The sequence below is a fragment of the Dipodomys ordii genome, unplaced genomic scaffold (assembly GCF_000151885.1).
Source record: "Dipodomys ordii isolate 6190 unplaced genomic scaffold, Dord_2.0 Scaffold98, whole genome shotgun sequence".
Lineage (NCBI taxonomy): Eukaryota > Metazoa > Chordata > Mammalia > Rodentia > Heteromyidae > Dipodomys > Dipodomys ordii.
The window spans coordinates 7,784,767-7,806,737 of record NW_012267314.1 but is presented as its reverse complement, the minus strand read 5'-3'; the positions used below and the strand labels follow the sequence as shown (position 1 = coordinate 7,806,737).

General features: G+C 37.7%; 1 protein-coding gene across 1 annotated transcript in view; it reads right to left on the bottom strand.

The window, feature by feature from the left end:
* Nucleotides 1-9,511, bottom strand: part of Epm2a (epilepsy, progressive myoclonus type 2A, Lafora disease (laforin)) — a 35,402-nt gene extending 25,891 nt beyond the window's left edge. Inside the window, exons 1-2 of the mRNA XM_013026943.1 lie at nt 9,496-9,511; nt 6,111-6,285 (exon numbers count right to left, since the gene is read on the bottom strand). Coding sequence (XP_012882397.1) covers nt 6,111-6,285; nt 9,496-9,511 — 191 coding nt within the window. The remainder of the gene's footprint in view (nt 1-6,110; nt 6,286-9,495) is intronic.
* Between the last annotated feature and the right edge of the window lie 12,460 nt (nt 9,512-21,971).

Below are 21,971 nucleotides of genomic sequence, written 5' to 3'. Positions count from 1 at the left end.
GCATGCCAGTACACTGGGGATTTTCAGACAGTATGCTCTGGCACTAAAGTTACCTTAGCCCCCCATTTACTGGTGGACATGCTACTTTTGCGCGTCTGTCGATTCTGGTCAGGATTGGCTCAGGATATCAATTACGTAGAATTGGCCCTATAAAGTAAATGTGCCAAAGTTCCCCAAGATCACCCCCACATTTAAATTTGAGTGCCTGTGTCCCTCTTGAAATTCACATTTTGAAATCTTAATCTCCAAGGTTTTAGCATTAGAGGAAGAATCCTTGAGAGTCCTAAGAGCAGAAGCCTGGTGAGTGGGATTAGTGCCTTAGATGAGCAGCCAGAAAAAGTTCCCTTGCCCCTTCGACCATGCGATGCTGTGGCCAGACAGTGCCATCTGCGAACTGAAAGGGAGGCCCAAACCCGCAACTCCCCAACTGCAGAACTATGAAATAAATCTCTGCTGTTTGCAAGCGAGACAGTTTACAGAAGCTCATCAGAGTTTCCCAAGGAGACTGACATTCAAATTCTGTAATCTGCTCCATCTCACACGAGCCACTTGTACTCGCAGCTGCGACGTATTATAATGAAAAGATACAAAGGAGAACCAGCAAAGGAGAATGGTCCGGGGAAAAGCAGCACAAGCTTCCAACAGTCAGAGGAAACCGAACTGTGCCGGGTGTGCTGAACTCCCCCTACCCCCCACGCCCATAACAAGTGGAGTCCGCACAAGGAAGTGCTGCTACAAGGACGCCCATTGGAGAGACTAATTGCCAATCATTTCTACTGGGAGCTGGTGGGTTGGTCCCCTCTTCCTAGCATGGGCCCAAATTCTGGGCTCCCAGAAAGGTAAGTTTTCATAAACACACTTTTTGCACAGTTCAGGCACAGTGAGCCACCTTTATTTCAGGAAAACTGTTTTTCTGTTTTTATTAATGTTAATTGCACATAACATTGATATTAATTGCACATAAATGTTTACCAGCTAAATCCCAGAAACCAGGAAAGGACCAGAGTTGTATGCATTCTTCTCTAAGAATAGTTCCAGGCCTGTTATATGTATAGTGGACATAAAGCTACCTCCAACGGTTGTGGATCACTCTATAAGAATAATGGACAATTCTATACTTCTAACATTTCTTGGGTTAGAGTCTTTGTTCTCCTCCACTCAAAACTGCCCACTCCATCCACTAGTTCTCACTGGAAACATCACCTCGTTTGGTTTCCTCTGACAAAGCATAGTCAGACTCCAGCAGTCTGGATAATCTAAAGGGAAGAAGGTAATATCTCTGATGGTAACCAAGTTACAGCTGTGTAGCAACTGGGTTTTCATCTCCTCTTCCCAGTGCTCTGACCCCACATGACACCTACCTGAAAGTTGCAAAAGCCTTGAACAAAAGTTCTGGATTGGAAAAGAATAATGAGCCACTACATTTCACAAAATTCACCCATGCAACCTACACATCTGAGCATCCGTTAGGTAAAAAGCAGTAACGAGATACAAAGATTTAAATCAGACATCGCTCTGAGTTAGGAAGTAGTCTTTTTATAGCCAATTTGGGAGGCTTCAAGGAGTAACTTTCACACCAAGCAGGTGAAGTGAAGGTAAGGCTGAGAACACATCAGTGAATTGAGAGGGAGAGTAACATTACAGAGGGGCATGGTCAGTATTTAGAACATCCTGATGAGAAGATGTTTATTATAAATATTAAAATACTGTAAATATTAAAATTATAAATATTTAAAATATATGCTATAATATGCAAAATATAATTAGATTATGAATATATTATTAATAGAGCATATTATTTATGTATGAATATATAATATATGTAGTATATACATACACTATAGTTCTACATAGAACATAGACAATATATTTACATATAATTTAATATATTTATAAAAAATATATTATATATATTTTATATAAAAATATGTATGTTTATATAATGTATACAATACATATTAGTATATCATATGTAATATATAATATAGTGTATATTAGCATACACTATAGTTATATGTAAATTATAACTATATTGTAAGTATAATAAATTTAAAATAAATTGCATATAAATATATTATTCATAAAAATATAAGTATAGTATAAATAAATTTATATACTTATATGTGTATAAATGTATATATTAATATACATGATATATGTTATATAAATAATATATGTTATATATTCATAAATATATATAGTATATAATATATAACATGATATTTTATATATCATATATTTATATACATAAAAATACTATTGTTATACATAATATATACCTCAAAATGTCATATACCGTATTTGAAGCCTCCAGTCACCTCTGATCTACAAGGCCCTTTTGAATATCTTTGATGGTCAGGCTGCATGAAATTTGCCCAAAGATTGTGAGAGCCAAGTATGGTGGTTCATGCCTAAAATCTTAGTCACTCAGGAGGCAGAGATCAAGTGAATTGTTGTTAGAGGCCAGTCCAGGCAAAAAAACAGGGAGCTCCATCTGGACCAATGAAAAGGTAGACATGTTGAAAGTCCTGGACACTCCAACAATGAGGAAGTATAAACAGGAAGATGGTAGTCCAGTTCAGCCTCCACCTAAAGACCCTGTCTCAAATGTAACCAAGACAAATCAGCTGGGGCAAGCTGCAGTGGTATAATGCCTGCTTATAACTCACAAGGCCCTGAATGCCACAACGAAAGGGGAGCTCAGAATTCAATATTGTATTGCTAACGGTAAAACACTCTCTTGGCCCTTATACTTATTCGACAATTTTGTTATTATTTGTTGTTGTTGTATTTACTTTGTCTTTCTGGCCTTTCCCTTCTTTCATTTCTATCCTTCACTTCGCTCCTTCTTCCCTGCTAGTCTCTCATGCGTTTGGTCCCATAGTAACAACGGCTCTGACTTTCAGGTTACATGGCATTTTATAATCATTGGTTTGGGCAGCCGGGTCCTGAGGCTATTGCAGAACAGAATGTTCTGAGAAGTTTAGGAACAGAGGATGGCTTTTTTGTTGAGATGTTCAAGTTCATGTTCAGGACCAGTTTCATGGTCGATCAGGAGAGCGTCAGTCCACTCTCATCACAGCAAAGACGGATAGCCTGTGTCCCGGGTACACACTGTATTCAGGCACAGAGCACGCAGGTGCTAAGTCTCTGGACTGCCCTTCTGTCTTGTCCTAACTGGATTCCCATCAGCTGAGTAGATCATAATACTACATTCACTTTATCTAGGATCTGGAATAAAACTTGATTTCTGAAAGTTTTCTTAGTACACAAACTACCTTTACAATGTCTATAGTTGCTATTTGGCTGTTCCCTCAAAAGGTATTTGCATTAACAGGAAAGCCCAGGACAAATATCTTTAAATAAGAAATTTATCTATCAATAAGAAAAAATAGTTTAAGCCAAAGTTGAATAGCAAATACTTTCTGCATCTATCCAAGCATGCAGTTATATTTTACCCTCTCCTTACTTTGCATTTTAATTATAGATATGTTCCATTCAATGGCTGACCTGTTCTGCACTCTATAGCATTATTTAAATTTATGGGCTTCTTATTTTTAATGAGGACCCATCATTTGGGTTCAGCATTTACAACACAGTAGATGATTTCTGCTTCTCAAGTCATTATTTCTTCTTGTCATAACTATTACTAGAACACAGCAACATTTCCAAAGTTACTTGTGCTCACTTTTATTTCTAAAAGCAAAAATCCAAGCAGATGTCTTTCGTATTCCTTTAATTTAAAAATACAACCAAAAAATCTTATTTCAGTCTTCTTTGGTAATGGCATATTTCACTGAATTTCAGATGAATGCTATGCTGTTTTCATTAAAATTCAATTCATCATTAAGCAATAAGAACATCTACTCTAGGATGACACATGCCTCAATAGTCTATTTTACAAACCTAAGTATGTAGAAAAATATACTTTGCCTTCATAAGTGAAAGTAGTGAAAAGCCATAACAGCTTTCTAATTTCAAAATCCAAAAGTGGCTTTGATGTTTAATTAAACTGCTACCAACTGAGTTTCTTAAATTATTATTTTAATTGTACAAATTTATGGGGTATGATATGGTAATTTGATACATGCATACACTGTGCAGTACTCCAATCAGGAGAGTTCCTTCCTTCTCCTTAAAATATTTAAAATGTTTTAACACAAAATAATCACACATATTGACAGAGTACAGTATGATTTCATACTCATGCACAATAAACACTGGTAAAACCAGGGTAACTGACATGTCTGTTCTCTTGTTATTATTTTGTGTTTAGAGCCTTTGCACACCTAGTTTTTGCTAAAATGCATCATAGGTTATCATAAATTCTACACACACACACACATGTGCATATGTCACCCACCCTATTCTGTAGAGGACTAGAACTTACTCCTTCCTATGACTGTGTTGGCTACTTATTACCTAACCTCCTTCTTCTAACTCTCTGTCATCATGATATATCTTACAAATGACCTTTCTCTCTTTTTTTAACACCTCCATATGAGAGAGAACCTGTGGGATTTGTTTTTCTGCATCTGGCTGTTTCACCTACTGTAACATGCTCTGCTTTCATCTGTTTGGCTGAGAGGATACCATTCTTTTTATGGCTATGCAATATTCCCCAGCTGAGGCTCAAAACATAACGTCAGCAACACTGCACCCGAACCAATGGCAAATTTAGGGTCACTTGTTGGTCTGGCAAATGGATTAGACACCTTTGTATCATTTTTAATCTCCATTTTCCTATTTTGTTTAGAAATATTTGTTTCCAGGTTTAGATGTTCAGTAAATAGCAAGTACCATCAAATCCACTGTTTGGTTCATAAAGCCACAAATCATGTTTTACACCTCTCTTTTTCATAATTTGTTTCCACTCAATCAGTCAGGCTAAAATCAGACAGGAATAAGTCAGAAAGATGTGTTCACGGAGAATACTAATTTCTTAATATTTTGAAGCTGCATATTCTTTCACTCCCAGTGCTCATATTCTATTAATTATAGCTCTAACCAAAGCAATAAATTTTCATACACATGAGAATATATCTCCTTGCCTATGGTATAAATATTGCATGTTCTATAGTAAATAATATTTAAGTGATAATTGAGATGTTGGCAATTTAATTTTGAATTTCAAAGTATCAAAGGATGAATAACATTCATATTTACTAAATAAACTTTAAATTCTATGAACTTTGAAAGTGCAAAAAGTAAAACAAGAGTTGGTAGGTGAAAGTAAATGTCAAAAAATATGGAGACCCAAAAATCCCAATCTTAGAAAGTAGGAAATTTCAAGATAAGACACTGTCAAAAACTGATGGATCACAAAATAGAGTTTTTATGAAAGTAAGTCATAATAGCAGTTTTTGTTACATCCGTTAGAGATTAGAGAAGAGAGAGAGGACAAATACAGAGCTGAATTTCTCACAGGCAATACAGGACAATCAATAGCTATTTTATACCAATACATTAATAAATGAATTATAAACATCTCATTTCAGACTCCAGAAAAACTAAGCATAAAGTCATTAACTATAATCACATCTGATGAGTAGGAATGAAGGAAAAGTATCATAAGCTCTGCTTTTCATCTAGCTTTCTCTTCAGTATTTTTATTATCACATATATTGCTAGTCAATACTTAAACAAATACGTTAAAACATTAATAGGTAATAAAGGAAATGACCACATCCAAACCTCATGGTTTGTTTTCCACACAGTTATTTGAATATATTTTTATAAGGATACACCACTTCTCATTGATCTGTTGGTCCGTATGATACAACTGCTCATCTAGGATATTTTTAGTGCATTTTTATTTTTAACTCACAATATCTAAATAGATTGGTGGTTACTAACCTGACAAAATGCACTGATAAGAACATATGTATCTAATATAAGGATTCTCCTTTTTTTAAAAAAAGCATTTTCATGTATAGAACCAAAAGAGCTTACACTCTGACTCACTGTCTTTTTCTCCTCAAAGCACTGAAGGTCTGTAGACTCTCCCTCCCCCCCCCCCAAAAGAAGCCACTGCCATATTCAACACAGTAAATATTCCCATTGTCACTTCCAGTTCTACTTTTAACTTACCAACATGGCGCTATTTTTACCTTGAATAGTGCATGGCATGGTGGCCTGCGATATTAAAATAGAAATCTGTAGTGTGTTTCATCTCATTGGTATGCCCCGTGGCTTCAATCCAGTGTCCTATTGGGAGACAATAAACACCATCCACCACGTTGTTTTCATTGTAAATACAGCAACGGTCATGATGAGGCCCATTGCCTGGGACAAGAAGAAATGACAATAGAGCAATTAGATGAACGCTCTGCGCCAACAACCTTTGAGTGGTTGATTCGAAATTAATAGCCAGATGAAAGTAAACACAGAACCACTTAACCTACACATTTCCATATAAACACATCAAGTGAGAAAACAGTAGGAAGTTGCAAACTGTCACTTATGAAAATCAAGAGGATTCTGTGCTTCCTTTGAGTACAAAAGTCTAAAAAAAAAAAATTATTAACTCCTTCAGAATCTCATGGTACTGCTCTGTGCCTTAAGAGGCCAGCAGGTAAAACATGGGTTATTATCACTTATAAATAAGGAAACTAAGTCTTTACTAGCTTGTCCAAGATCACCAAATGACTAAGCACAGAGTGGGTAGTAAGTTGATTTCCCTAGACCCTTACGTTTCAAGCACCTAGTAGTTTCATGCTACTCTCTGCCTAGATCACATATATAAAAACATGGTATCTTCCTCCCAGGACTAGGAGATAGAGTCAAAAGAATATATCTCTAAAACATTATTTACCTATTTTTCAATTCTGTCTAATACCAACTCCATTAGATGCTTTGCTCTGAATGTTCAAATCATAGCTCCTGCCCCACCCCAGAAATGTCTTATGCTGAAATCCAAACCCCTAAGGCAATAGCACTGGGAAGTAGAACCTTTGGGAGACAATTAGGTCATGGGGGTAGAATCCTCACAAAGCAGGAGCTACCTGAAAAGAAGCCCCATAGATTCTGCGTGGTTCCTTCTGCATGCAAATATACAAAGGCATCATCTCTGAGCCACTGTGGGCCTTCACCAAACATGAAGCTGCTAGTGTCTTGATCTTGGATCCCTATGTTCACAATTACAAGATGCTTCTGTTGATTTTAAGTGATTAAATCTATGACATTCTGCTAAAAAAGGAGCAGGGGCAAGTGGTAGGAGAGAGGAGTAGAAAAGGGGAAGGGAGAGGAGAGGAAATAAGCCTTCATTCATATGAAATTGATCATTATTTATTATTAAAATATGTGATTTTAAATTATTCTTTTCTTTAAACCATGTGCATGTCATAAATTATAAGAAAACTCTATCAGCAAAATACATATCTGAGTGATTTATAGGAATTACATTTGTTATGACTACAAAAACTAAGTAAATGATTTGCTACATATTCTTTCTTACAAAGTAGCCTAAAGTTGCAAAACATAAAATCTAAGGAAAAAAAGCTAAATTATTAGGTGGTTCTCTGGAATAGAACCCCCTTTCAATCAACTGGAAAGCACAATGACTCACTTAATAAATCATTACTAATCTTCCTAGATTAGACTCTTCTATTCCCTTAATGGCTGCAAGTCACTGCACCGCCTCTCCATTAACCTTGATATTTAATAGATGATAGCTAACCTATACCAGAAACACACTTGACATTTATATTCAACAGAACTATTAGCAAGAATATAGATAGATACTAATAGTATTTAATAGAAAATATTGAGAACTGTGTAAGTTTATTCTTCTATAAATAGATATTGAGACAAATCTTTTACTAGGTCATGAGAAGAATTTAAATATTTGTCATAAGAACAATGTTCTTATGTAATATTTTAAGCCTGTATGGTCAAACTTTTGTTTTGAAAAGACCTGTCTGGTTCCAAAGTGGAATTTCCAATTTCCAAAGGAAAACTGGTTGAAGAATAATGAGATAGAAAAAGGATAGTAGTAATAAACTACTATGTGATCACCAGTAGAGGATGAGGAAATGTTCTTGGTAGAAATGGAAAGTAGATTCAGAAGGGACAGGCTACAGGACGTGGTTAATAAAAAGAACTTGGAGAAAAGATAAACTTCAATAATCAATAATAAAATAGAGGAAATGGAATCAATAAGAATTCTTAAGCTTTTAGTGAATGTAACTGCAACAGGGAGTGGTATCATCTACTTAGATGCCAAATCTGGAAGAAACTGGGTTTAGAATGTTGAGTTGCCAGTGCTAATTTAGTTTATTTTTAGATATACAAAAGGAGATGTCAAGTTGAGCTACAGTTAATGGTTTGACACTCCAATCAGAATCCTGAGCTAAAAATACAGATGAGTCATCTGAGTGTAAATGACAATTGAGATAAGACCCAGATGAATCATAAAGAAAAGCAATATTGAGTGACAGAAGGAAGGGAGGGAAGGAGGGAGGGAGAGAAGGAGGGAGGAAGGAAAGAAGGAAAGAAGGAAGGAAGGAAGGGAGGGAGGGAGGAAGGAAGGGAGGAAGGGAGGGTGGGAGGGAAGGACTTTGAAATGTGGGATAATAAGCCTTTTGTGAATCTGCACATGAAAATGTACCTCTAGTCACAACTGAGCCACACAGTGGAGAACAATTTTTCTATTTGATAGAATAACAAGTTAGTGGATTCATACTCTGTACATCATAGGCCTGGCCTCATTTGTTCTCATTAATAGTCAAACTAGGTTTATTCATATGCAATGAGAACACAACAAAGGTCTTTGCAGGTTGTTTAGCAGCCGGTGGGGCGCAGTGGTGCTTTCCCAGGTAAGCTTGAGGTAAGCTTGAGGCAAGCATAAAGAACAGGAGAAATAAATACAGCTCAGCCTGGGAGCCACTCACAGCACACCTCCAGAGGGAGACCTTCGAAAGATGACTCCCCAAAGAAACCTGATCAGGTCTAGCAAAGAATTTTAAGAAAATATTTATTACACAAAACAGAAAATACTAGAAGGGAAGATTTCCATGTTAAAGAAAGACATGAGGACAGCAGTGACTTTTATCAAGCTAAATTGAAGCAGTGTGCTAGGGGAGTAAAACAAAGAACTTGGAGGGGAAAAAATAAATGTTAGTCATTCCTTCCTGAAGAGAATTAGCAGAGTTGTAAATCGTTCACTCTAATGTCGTGTTTTTGATGTATGGTGGCTGAAATGCTACGTCAGAGGGCACACTAAGGGGCAACTGGTCTTATGGGAAAGGAAATTGTGACATTTTTCTTGGATAAAGAAGACTGAAAATGGAGTTCCTTGAAGAAGATGTGTGAGACCAAGAAGTGAGAAAGGGTTGGAAACAGGGGACTTGGACCTTAAGGTTTGGTCAACAGCAATGTCTGCATCAGGCATATAACCAGTAAAATGGTTTCTATTTAGAGCAGAACATGGATGAGAACAAATTTAGGTAAGTGGAGGAACAATCTACAGCTCCAGGGGAGGTCTATGTCACTTACCAAAGTACACATCCATGTACTTAACTGGATTCCATGACTTTGAAGAGTACCAGACCCATTTATTCACATCTTTAATCATTATTTAAAGAAGCCATATGTGCTAGTCACCTTCTTGTCACGGTTATGAAATAACAGAGATCATTAATGTATAAAAAGAGAAAAGACATGTTTTGCTTCTGTTCTGGAAGTTCCAGCCCAAGATCGGGTGAATGAATTCATTGTATTGGGCAAAGGAAGTGATTGTGTGACTCCTTTCATGAGCCAGGAAGCAAAAAGTGAGAGTTAGAACAAGACACCAGTTATCCAGCATAGCCCTGACTCCTTGGGACTTGTGGATTCATGTGAGACCTCCCCCCTATACCCACACCCCCACACACCTCCTAGACCCTGGGAACTAGGGCTTTAATACAAGTGTCTGTGAGAGGTAGTCAATACCAAAACTCAAATCTTGACATGAGTAGATTTATAATAATCTACATACCTTAGAATGGAATATATCACAAAGATGGTAAATTCTCCTAAGAAACGCTCAAAAAAAGTTACTATGTGTCCATTTGAAGTTAAACATAATAATCAAATTCTTCCTCTTACATAATGTCCACAGAAAATCCGAAACTGAAACTTCTTAACAGACTTGACCCAAAGCAGCAAACAAAATTGTGAATAATTCAATAGAATATAACCTTAAAAAAAAGATCCAAGCCAGGCGCCGGTGGCTCACGCCTGTAATCCTAGCTACTCTGGAGGCTGAGATCTGAGGATCAAGGTTCAAAGCCAGCCCGGGCAGGAAAGTTCGTGAAACTCTTATCTCCAATAAACCGCTAGAAAACCAGAAGTGGTGCTGTGGCTCAAGCGGTAGAGAACTCATCTTGAGCTGAAGAGCTGAGGGACAGCGCCCAAGCACAGAGTTCAAGCCCCAAGACTGACAAAAAAAAAAGATCCAAAGATTTGACCTGGTCATAAATTTTTCTGTGCCTAATGCCATGCCTGAAGGAATGAAGCAAAAAGATCACTGAATACATCATCTCTGCATAAATGGAGATACATTGCATTTACTTTCTAAGTCACAGGCAGAGATGTTTATTCATGTATTTAATGAAATTTTAGTAAATTGGACTAATTTTTTAATGTTGTTTTCTCTACTATCATTACAATGTTTAAGGTACTGTCTAGACTTTTGTTGTTGTTGCTTATTAAACTGGTAGGTCTTTTTTTTTCTTTTAGCTCTACAGCCTTCTCAGAATTGAGTAACGATTTCATGGTGGTCTATCATCAACACAAATCTAAATTGTAAAAATATATATGACATCTGTGTAAGTTTTCTGATATAAAAGGGAATACTTCTGACCAGATTTTGCTAATTCATTTGTTACACATTGTAAAAGCTTTACATCTCCTGTTTGTGTACAGACAAATAATGCAGGGCAAAAGGAAATCTCAGTAGCCATATCTCAATTATGTCCAATATTTGGATATGGAAAACATACAGTAACCATAACAGAAACTCCTCAGAAAACTGACAATTACCTTACACTTAATGCTATCCTAGCCCAGAAAACCTTCATTTTAGCAATTTCATAGCTAATAAATATTTTGACATGAAATATCTCTTCAATTAAGATTTTCTACAATGTGGACCAAATAGCTTAAAACATTCCCTTGAACTGATCAAGTTCTGCTGTGAAAAAAAAAATCTTTGATGGCTTTGTACTTGAGTTTCTTTCCTGTCAAAATATTTTATGAAGATTTTTATATGCAACTGATGCAAAGATCATATAGACCCCAATCTAACTATGGGAAATAAACTACAATTGCACAAATCATTGAAAGAGAGGATGAGAAAGTCAAAATTTCAAAGACTAAATGTTTCTGAAAATTATAAGTCAAATTCTTTGAACTTCTTTTACTGAGATGCTTTAGACTGTGGAAATAACAGTGCTTACTTAATGTATTAATTGGGGAGACAGAATCATGTAACATTTCAGTAATGATGCACTGCCTGAATGAAGGTGATCCAGTGAGATCACTCCATGATGCATTTGCCTCTTGGTTTCTGTGCTAACTCTTAATGATGTCTAAATAAATTACCGCGGTGCACTGGTGGCTCACACCTATAATCCTAGCTACTCAGAAGGCTGAGATCTGAGGATCATGGTTCAAAGCCAGCCTGGGCAGGAACGTTCATGAGACTCTTATCTTCAAATAACCACCAGAAAACCAAAAGTGGAGCTGTGAACAAAAGAGCTCTGGAACAGTGCCCATGCCCTGAGTTCAAGCCCCATGACCAACCAGAAAAAAAAAAGGAAAGAAAGGAAGGAAGAAAAGAGAGAGAATAAATGATCTAAGGACAAATCTCCATGATCATATCTTGAAATTTACTATACTTGTAAACTACGTACATATAATAACTCAAGAAGGATTTGTTCCTCTACACACTACACCTAGTCGTAAGAAAAAGAAGTTTTGACTAACAGCAACTTAAACAAGTATGTCTATCTCACAGAATGAGGAATGGGGAGTCAGGCAGCCCAGAAGCAGTGGACACCCAGTTCCCTCTGAGGCTGAACTACACCATCCTTCAGGGATAGATAGACTTGGTTTTTCATCGGATTCGGGGGCTGACCATCCCCTGGGCATCATGTCTGGAGTGCTTGCCATGTGAAGGATAAAGGCCATGCCAGCTAAGTCTATGCCCCTTTATATGAGACAAGCGGAAGCTCTCCTGGGGGTCTCACCCAAAAGATTTACCCAGCACTCGTGACCTAGATATCTGGAGATCAATTGCTAGCCAAGGGGAATAAAGTAATTGTAACTGCTTAGAGCTACAATGATTGATCACACCACTGCTGAGACAAACGGGTATTCTGTTAGTTAAGGAGAACATTGAGGAACAAATTGCTACGTATGCCACTGATGGCAATGAAGATCGGTTGGAGAACATCATCTTTCTCCATCAAAAAAAACAAACACAACTTTTTAGGACATAAATCATATTTCCTGAGGAATTACAAATCCCAGCCTGACTTAATTCAAAAGTACCCAATGTATCAAAATTTTAATTGCAGAGGATTTCCAGTTAAGTTAATAAAGAATAAAAGAAGCAGTGTTGTAACATACTTCCAAAAAATGGAAAAACTGAGGGGTGTAGTTCAAGTGAACGAGTACCTGCTAGCAAGCCTAAGGCCCAAGGACCAAACAAAACAAACGGAAAAAAGAACTCTTGTCAAGACAGAAGGAAACAGGTCATTGTTGCCTACTTCCTGAAGGTGATTTGATTTTACAGCCTCCTTGCTGTTCTATTCCTCCTCCTAACACAAGCCTTAAAGGTCCCTCCCTGAAATCTCAGTGTCTTCCCCCAACGTCCCCCATTGCCTGCTTTCCCAAGGCTAGTCTGCCCTCACCCAACTTCCTGACTTCCTGTTCACTCTTGAGAGCACTACTAACATCTTGAGAGCACTATTAATATCTTCCCGCAGCCAATCACAAACCAGCTTCTAAATGAAGTGATATTCTAACTGCCATGTTGATTTCTCTTTTTTTTTTTTCTGTCTGCTAATCTCCTGGAAGGCAGTATCTTATAGCAGGCAGTGCATGGTCCCAGGATTCAGCGCCAGACTCCATTTCAGTGTCTGTGGGGAGCAGTATCACTCTTTGTACCAGAACCCATAGATGCTCATACCCTTGGATAGCATGGCACCCTATGTGCACATATTCTATTCTTAGCTCCTGGATACTTTAAATCCCTTCTAGGTCATGTATACTACCTACTGATGTGAAGTCTATATAAATAGTTGTACTTCATTGTTTCAGGAGTGCCATTTTTAACAGTCTGTATACATTCAGTACAGATGCAATTCTTTTTTTTTTTTTCAAATAGTTTTGATCCAAAGCTGGTTGAACTCACAGATGTGGAACCCACGTATAGAGAAGGCTTACTGTATTACTTACTGTTTGTACTCGGGAATGAGAAAATCATTTAAGCAACCTGTGGCTGTTTCCTCATTTGTAATTTTTTTTAAAAGGCTAACAGTAGGATCTATGACATAGAGTTGTGAGGGAATTCAATAGATAATCCATTAGAAAAAAGTCTAACACAGGGACTACCACAGTTGGTGCTCAATAACTCAATGACAGCGCTCAGGTACTACTATGTCTTTCTTATATCTTGCAATCCTTGTAGTCTATATGGAAAGCAGATGCACTGACTTGTAAAACAGGTCCAACATTAAAACATGCTCAAAAAGTATTAATGTAAGTTTTGTTTGGATTGATGTAATAATATTAACCACGTAGATAATGTATTCCCAATTCTAGATCTCTGATTTTTCCTGTGACTCACCTGGTTTTCAGAGTCTGACCACTCCTTTCTTAAACCATGCAAACTTTCCCCTGTGAAACTCCAAAATAGTATCCCTTCTCTTTGACAACAAGCGTCCTGTTTCCTATTTGTCTGAAATAACTTGTTAATGTGAAGATCAGCTTGTATTAATTATTCTTCTTGGTTAATTCTTCAGTACATATTTTGAATATTGCTTCTCTCAATCAAAACACCAACTCTCACTTACCCTAATTTCCCTTATTGGAAAATTAGCAATTCTTCTTCCTAAATCACCAATGCACACATAGGGCAGCAAAGAGCCGGGAGCAGGCTGCTTTACATGCTCCTCACCTCCTGCTTCAACAGCTTAATAATCAGAGTCCTTAGGGTCCAGTTGCACAACTTGCAATAAACCTACCTCACTAATTAACCAGCCAGGGTCATTTTCTAATTTGTATACAAAAACAAAAATCGTGCAATTTCACAAATATACTTTGCTGAAACTAAGATACTCTTCCAATGTAAGATACATTTTTCCTGTACAAATTGGATTGATATCAGATCAGGAAAGATTTCAAAGGCGATTTTTAAACCTGTATCTGACATATGCAAAGATGGTGAACTACCAGAGGTTTTTGCTGTCTATAGTTCCTAAATTCCTGTGTAAATCAGGAAATTAGATCATCTTAGTCAAAAAAATATGTTTTAAATACTCAAGCTGGCAGAGCCCCAAACTTATCATCATTCTAGATACTGTAAATCCAGAAACATGGCTTATGACTACAACTTTAAGAGAAAAACATGAAATTTCCAGCAACGTATCAATTTACTGTCAGATGTTTTAAAGTAAAATAACTTTGCTTCCTCCCTAAAAATATTTTTGAAAGTCTATTTAACACACAGCAATTAAAATTCCTACTACGTTTCAGGTATTTAAAAATAAAGATGCCCTCTATTTGAGTCTACTTTAATAAACAATTTAAAATAGCCTAATTTTTAAAACAGGTAATTTCTCTTATGCAAGATATAGTTCCTATGGCAGCTTAAAAATCACTTTGATTACCCTCCTACGACTGATACACTATAAAACTGGATAATTCTGACTTTCTTTCTTTGAAACAGGACAAGAATACTCTAACTTACACTAAAGCTTAATATCAACAGAAGTCAGCAAGAAAATTCCACTGTGAATTCATCTTGTAGAAAAATTCTCTAGGAGATTCTGACACAAAGTAGACTGATAAGGAATCAGAATAAAGCAAATCTCAAACACATCATAATCATCAAAGGATTCAGAATTACAATAACATGATGGTTTTATAGAATATGGAATAATATAGGAAGCACAGTCTAAAATGCCCACGACTCTTTTGAAAAACAAATTGTTAGGCATTCATAAAGAACAAATGGCAAGATTTCTGTGAATAATTTTCAACTAATTTCAAATTCCTGTATCAATAATCACAACAAAGAAATGGGTTTTGATCTGATCCAAAATATGAAGAAGTTCCAGAAGCACTGATGTTTTAGGAAGATTACGTTCACATTTAAATACATATTTTTAAGTAAATGACTATGGTCTTTTTAGAATTTTTTGAAAGGTACATGTTGGATAAGAAGGGAGAAAGAGAAGATGGAAAGAGAATGTGGTCCTCATATAAAATGAATTTTTTTCCATGCAATTGCAAACCCAGTGTAAACATAGTAGAGTAGAAGTGACATGCTGCCACCTAGTGGAACTAAAATGTAGATCACTCTTATTTGAAAAGATTACAAATTTCCTATCATTTTTTAAAGTGGAATAACAGAGCTGAATAATTTTCAAAGTGCCTCCAAATATATCATTCCTTTTTTTAAAAAAAAAGACAGTGGTCTACACAGACATGTTAATACATCGTTCTTGAATCTAGGGATATGGATTAAGTGACATGATGGAGTCCTATGACTAAGAGCAAAGAAACATTGGAGTCCACATGATCCTTCCCAATTTCCCGTGACACCTCTGTTCCTGTCCAAACAGTGCAATTTACAGGAGATAAACTGAGACTCAGAGATAATCTATCATCTATCTACACACACACACACACACACACACACACACACACATATACACACATATTCTCAAATATAGTCAAGTAGTCTGGGAAACACAGCCCATAACAGTACCCTATTACCATGAAAATCTTGAGAGTCTTGTGTCTTTTTTCTATAAAATTCATACGGGATTTGTGTTCTATCCAATAGGACATACATGTGTGTTTTCATTGTCATATATTTTCTTTTTTCAAATGTCTTTCCAAAAGTTGATGTTCTTAGACAATTTTGTATTGTGATCTCATGTTATAAACTCACGGGCACAGGCTTGCAATCAAGAAAAGAAGACAGAGAGTAGAAGTATACTCAGCTGTTGGGCAAAGTGATTTTGAAATAAATATTCTCCTTAGGAGATACTTTTACATGACAGTGAAAAATCAAAAACTAATAAATATAAACCAACCAATGACAAAACATTCAGTATTTATATTAAGTCCATCGATAATAATCTTCTATATTAACTTCACCTTTGTTCATATTATTCTGCACTAGTGTATGTTAAAGTAATACCTTAAACCAATGTATTTTCACAGAACATTTAGAATTACCTCTACCCTAAGGCCAATATTCAAATACAACCCAATCTAAAATGATGGAAGTAACAGTGTAACCCTAAATCTACTGCTCCGTGTGTGAGTTCTAGACTTGTGCTGAATGGTTGTGATACCCATCCAATAGATCTCTACTGACTGAAATCAATGGAGATGGGAAGATGTTGCTATTTTTCAATGGAAGACATAAATTTCATTACTAACTTTTTCTTAGGGTACAAATAGTTCCTGAAATCTACAATGACAATATTCAGAAACTTTGTAATTCTCTTCTATAGTTTACTTGTGTTTGGTGCAGGGCTTCGTGCTTGCTAGGCAAGTGTTCTACCACCTTAGATATGCCCCCGCCCTTTATGCTTCAATTATTTTTAAGACAGGGTCTCACATTCTTGCTGAGTATCAGCTTTGTATCCTGACCCCTACACCTCCACACACTCCCGCACCTACCAGGCGTGAGCCATCAGGCCCAGCCTAATAATTCTCTTAGAGAAACAGTATGAAGCCTTTTATGACTAAACAAAACAATTCCTTATAAATCATTCTCCTAATTCTCTGTAGTTTTTGCTAGACAAAATTCAAGATAATATATTATCCTGAATAGACACATGAATATTTGTGTGTACACAAAGACATACATGCAAGCCGGGCGCCGGTGGCTCACTCCTGTAATCTTAGTTACTCAGAACGCTGAGATCTGAGGATTGTGGTTCAAAGCCAGTCTGGGCAGGAAACTCCGTGAGACTCTTATCTCCAATAAACCACTCAGAAAACTGGAAGTGGTGCTGTGGCTCAAGTGGTAGAGCGCTCTCCTTGAGCTGAAGAACTGAGGGACAGCGCCCAAGCCCAGAGTTCAAGCCCCACAATCAACAAAAAAAAAGACATATATGCAGATGTATATAAGCATTTTAAAAATAAAATGAGGAATTCTTTTTTATAAGAGTAGGATGGAAAGAACAAGATGCACACAGCCCTTAGTCTCAAGAGCTCACAGTATGATGGAAAGATATACAACAAAAGAATAAGTAGAGCCTGGCACCAGTGGCTCATGCCTATAATCCTAGCTAATCAGGAGGCTGAGATACGAGGATCGAGGTTCAAAGCCTGCCCAGGCAGGAAAGTCCGTGAGACTCTTATCTCCAATAAAAACCACCAGAAAACCAGAAGTGGCGCTGTGGCTCAAGTGGTAGAGCGCTCTCCTTGAGCTGAAGAGCTGAGGGATAGAGTCCAAGCCCCACGACTGACAGAAGAAAAAAAAAGAATAAATATACAAATATCATGCTTGATTTTCTTTCAAAATGCTGCAATGTTTCAACTACCTATCTAAGATCTACTGTTCTCATTATTCTTGACAGTCATAACTCTAATTTTCTTCAGGGAGCAATGAACGTTTTGGATCAAGTGTATAGTAGAAACAGCCAAGCACAACATTTGTGGCCAGAAGGAAGGAGTGGTAATGCTTTTGCCTTCTAAATAAAGGGGATTCCAGGGCTGCCTTTTCCTAATGTCCCTCTGCTCTCTTATTCCAGAGAATCCACATGTGATGGCTGCAGCCAGGCCAGCCTCTTGTCTCCTTGAGGAGTGCCAGGAGAATGCAGTGGGACATCTCCCTTGACAAGGAATCGTTGGAGTTGTTATTTTTCTTCTCTGGATTAAACCATATATGCATGAGCTGGCTGGAGGGAAGTCTGGCTAGGTGGACTCACATAGGCTGAGTAAACAAAGCCCAGGGGAATGGAGAGAGCAATGAGAGAGAAAAGAAAGGCTGTCTGTACTCCCACCTTCTTCTAGTGGGTGATACGACTTCATTCTTTTTTTAGACTGGCTCACATTTGGTTTCTATTACTTGCAACTGAAGAGTCTAGCCACTATAACCACTGTGGTTCTGAGCTGTAATTAGAGGTGTGAGAAAAGCGAGCAGGTGCTGTGAGAACAGATGAGGTGGTTAGGGAAGACTTCTAAAAAAGCTACAGGAAGCGGCTACAGTGTGGCTGCAGGGGTAGAGCGCCTGCTTACTGGTACCAAGTCCTCCGTTCAATCCACACTACCGCCTCTCCCCACCAAAAACGAGGAGGAAACCTACAAATAAACATACACCAAACCAGAGAAGACAGAGTCCATGGAAAGATTTCCCACCTCCTTCCTCAACATGACCCCTCCCCAAGGGCCACCAACAATCAGTGTGTTCCCCAGACACTGGAAAGGACCCTACTGTGGACAAGGGCACTGGAGACCAGCTGCAGCCAATGCTGAAATGTCTGTTTATATGGCTGCTTAAGACATCTGTGTATGATACATGTATATGCACACATACTTATATACATATATGACACAGGTATTTCTGTAAAATAAAAGTCAAGTAAAGATCTCAGAAATTTATCCAAACACAACAGATGAGAATTAAGAGAGAAAAGCTTAGAAGCACTCTCTATATATGCAGAAGATATAATATATATAATAACTAACATATTTCCAAGGGAAATAAAGACAAAACAGAGAAAGAATTAAACAAATGATGAAAACTGCCCTCAGCGAAAGGAACTAATTCCTGGAATTAAAAGACCCAATCAAGTGTCAAGTAACATTAATTAATTAATAATAGTAAGATACATCCTTGTAATATAAGAGAAAAAAATTAAAGTTTCTAAAGAGAGAGGCAGAGAATGAGAGAACAAAAAAAAGGCTTATTTCAACATTAGAATTATGGACCACAAAGAGTATGGGTCAATACTGAGGCAAAGCCAATGAAAAGAGAAAATTACTGAGACTGGTGCACAATATACTCCATAAAGGATTGCCAATCCCTAGAGCAGAAAGAAGTCACTGATGTCTTCTAGAGACTAAGATACTGTCACCCATTTCTTAAAAGTTATTTGAGAATACAATCAACAAAATGAGGTGTTCAGGAATTCAATGATATAGATTCAAAACAACACAACGAACATAGGAGTTTGATTTTTCTTTAAAAGAAAGTCTCACATAGTCTTTATAGCTATGCTTAGGAAGAAACAGATTACTGAAAAACAGGATAGGAATTCCAATTCTTCAACCCAAAACTATCTTAAAGAGCTCAGCAATTTCCACTCAGGAAATAGAGCAATGAAGCAGGAAATGTTGGAAGTTCCCTCTGATTCTTCAGGTAAAATAATTAACATGAAGTTGAAAACGAAGTTGTAGACGAACATGTTAGTTCAAATTTGAAGTCAAGTCTGCTATCATTTTATGTAAAAGACCTGATTTGAAGAGACAAAAATGGGTAGGTTTTTTTCCTTCCAACAGCTTTGTATTTCTTCTTTAATCTAATTTTAAAACTTGGCTTCTGACACAAATAAGAGCTAGCCCTATGAAACATGTAATACATGTTCTATCAGAACCAAGTTCATTCCTGAAGCAGTTTGATCCTTTCAATGATGGCCGTGGTTAAGGGCTCTCTCAGGACAACCGATTGTCTGATAAATGGAGGCCATGTGATACAAGAACACAAGAACCTTTGCTCTTGACCACCTGACAGCCTCTCTACATTCTTCTCATAATTTACAGTCCTTAGAACCAACCCATCAGCCTAAAACAAGTCACAAGAAGAAAGCAGAGCAAAACCTGTAAAATTTAACAACGCAGAAGATTAAATAGGAATGATGTGTTAAGTTGTTTTTCTTATCTCTTTTTAGGGGCAATTTTCTTCACAATGGAACTACATTCATGAATCTTCTACATAATGGAAAATTAACAGTCACGTATATTTATGTAATTTAAAATAATATAAAAATCAGCAGGGAGAAGAGGGATGAACTAGAGCTGAGTTCCTCACATTTTAATTGGTTAATTTTATGTGCATCCACTAGGTGTCAATAGATACTGCCTAATTTTAATTTTTTAAAAATCACATAGAATTTATGAGGAACTCTCTAAGCACAAAGTGAGTCCATTCGAAAAAGTCATATAAGTGAATTATTAGAGCTTTAGGAGGAATCCCAGAAAGCAAATGAAAGAAAAGGAGAGGGCATGGGGAAAGAAAAGACTTTTCCCCAAGTTACATTTTTATTAAAAGTGAGCATGAAAAACAATTCTGTGTTATAAGTGAGTGATGCCTGGAATGAAAATGATAATACTACCAGAGATTGTTGTTTTTAATGTACTATGTGATTTTTTTTGTTTCTTTTGCAGGTTCTTCCCCCTCTTGTCACTGTATTTGATTTTGGTGCTCTACATCTTGTATACACATTTATCTGATTTGGGGAGGGGAAGGGGAATAACAAAATGCTCAAACAAGGACACAGGATGACCCATTGCAACAATGATACTCACAAAACACCATGTTGGAAATGAACTTTACAACTGGGGTGAGGGAGGGAGGGAAAGGGTGGGGGAGAAAAACAAAGGTGAGGGTAACAATGTTCGACAAGGACAAGAAATGTACTCATTACCTTACTCATGTAACTAACCCCGCTTTACAAGGAAATATTTTTTTAAAAAAACTGTTGGGTACAAAAAGAGGAACAAAGACCAGATTGAAACATAGTCCAGCGCACTCCTTCATTTTTGTGAATTCCTTTTGGGCTACATAGTCCATTTTCCTCTCAGATGAACTTCTCAAGAGACACTCCTGTCATTGGCCTCCAACAGCATTGAATTCCTCACATCCCAAGCTCCCACCTTCTCCAACTTACACACCGACAGACTACACCTGGCTATCACTTTGTCAGGGTATAATCTGCCCCTGAAATGCACCATCTGGCTACATATTTGGACCTAATCATTTCACTTCTCCGGCTCTATTCAACGATACACAACACGCCCAAATGTTCAAAGAGAACGCTCCACTGCGGGGGCTCCCAGGCCAGCCACCTCCACTCCTAGCCTTGGAGACCTGGCACTCCAAACCGCCTTCCTGTCACACGGCTACGTTCAGGCACAGGACTTCTTTCTTTCCTTTTCTTTTCTATTCTATATAAAACGAAAACACCGGTCGTGATACTGAGAGATACCCCACAATGTCGGGCTAAGCAGGATTCTGAATGATGTGTGCATGGTAAGATTTGGGGGTGAGAAGGCGTGGGGACTCTGTCCTGGCCTGTGCACTCAGATGATGATGTCTTCACAACCAGTGTTAAGCGGTGCTTATACTTTCCTAAAGAAATCGGCGCATGCATGTCTCAGTCCTTCCATAGCTGGGAAAACGTATTTTTCTCCCCAATCGTTCCTTCTCAATAATCTAAGAGGAAGAAAGTATTTTATACAGTAAGTAGATAGTGAAATCTGGGAGTTGTAAAGATTTCCATTGCCAGAATCAGATTTTAACGCACCGGGGACGAAAGAGGGGCTCGGAGTACAGCTAAGGCAGAGCGCAGCGGGACCCCTTTCCTCGGCCCCGGGGTGGTGCCCGGCTCGGGCGCCCCGAGTGCGCCCTGGGAGCCGGGGAGGGGACAGGGATGGGGCGGGGAGAACCCGAGGGGGGGGGAGTAACCCGCGATGGCGGCCGGTATGGGGCAAAGAACTGGGGTATGCGGGGCGGGGGG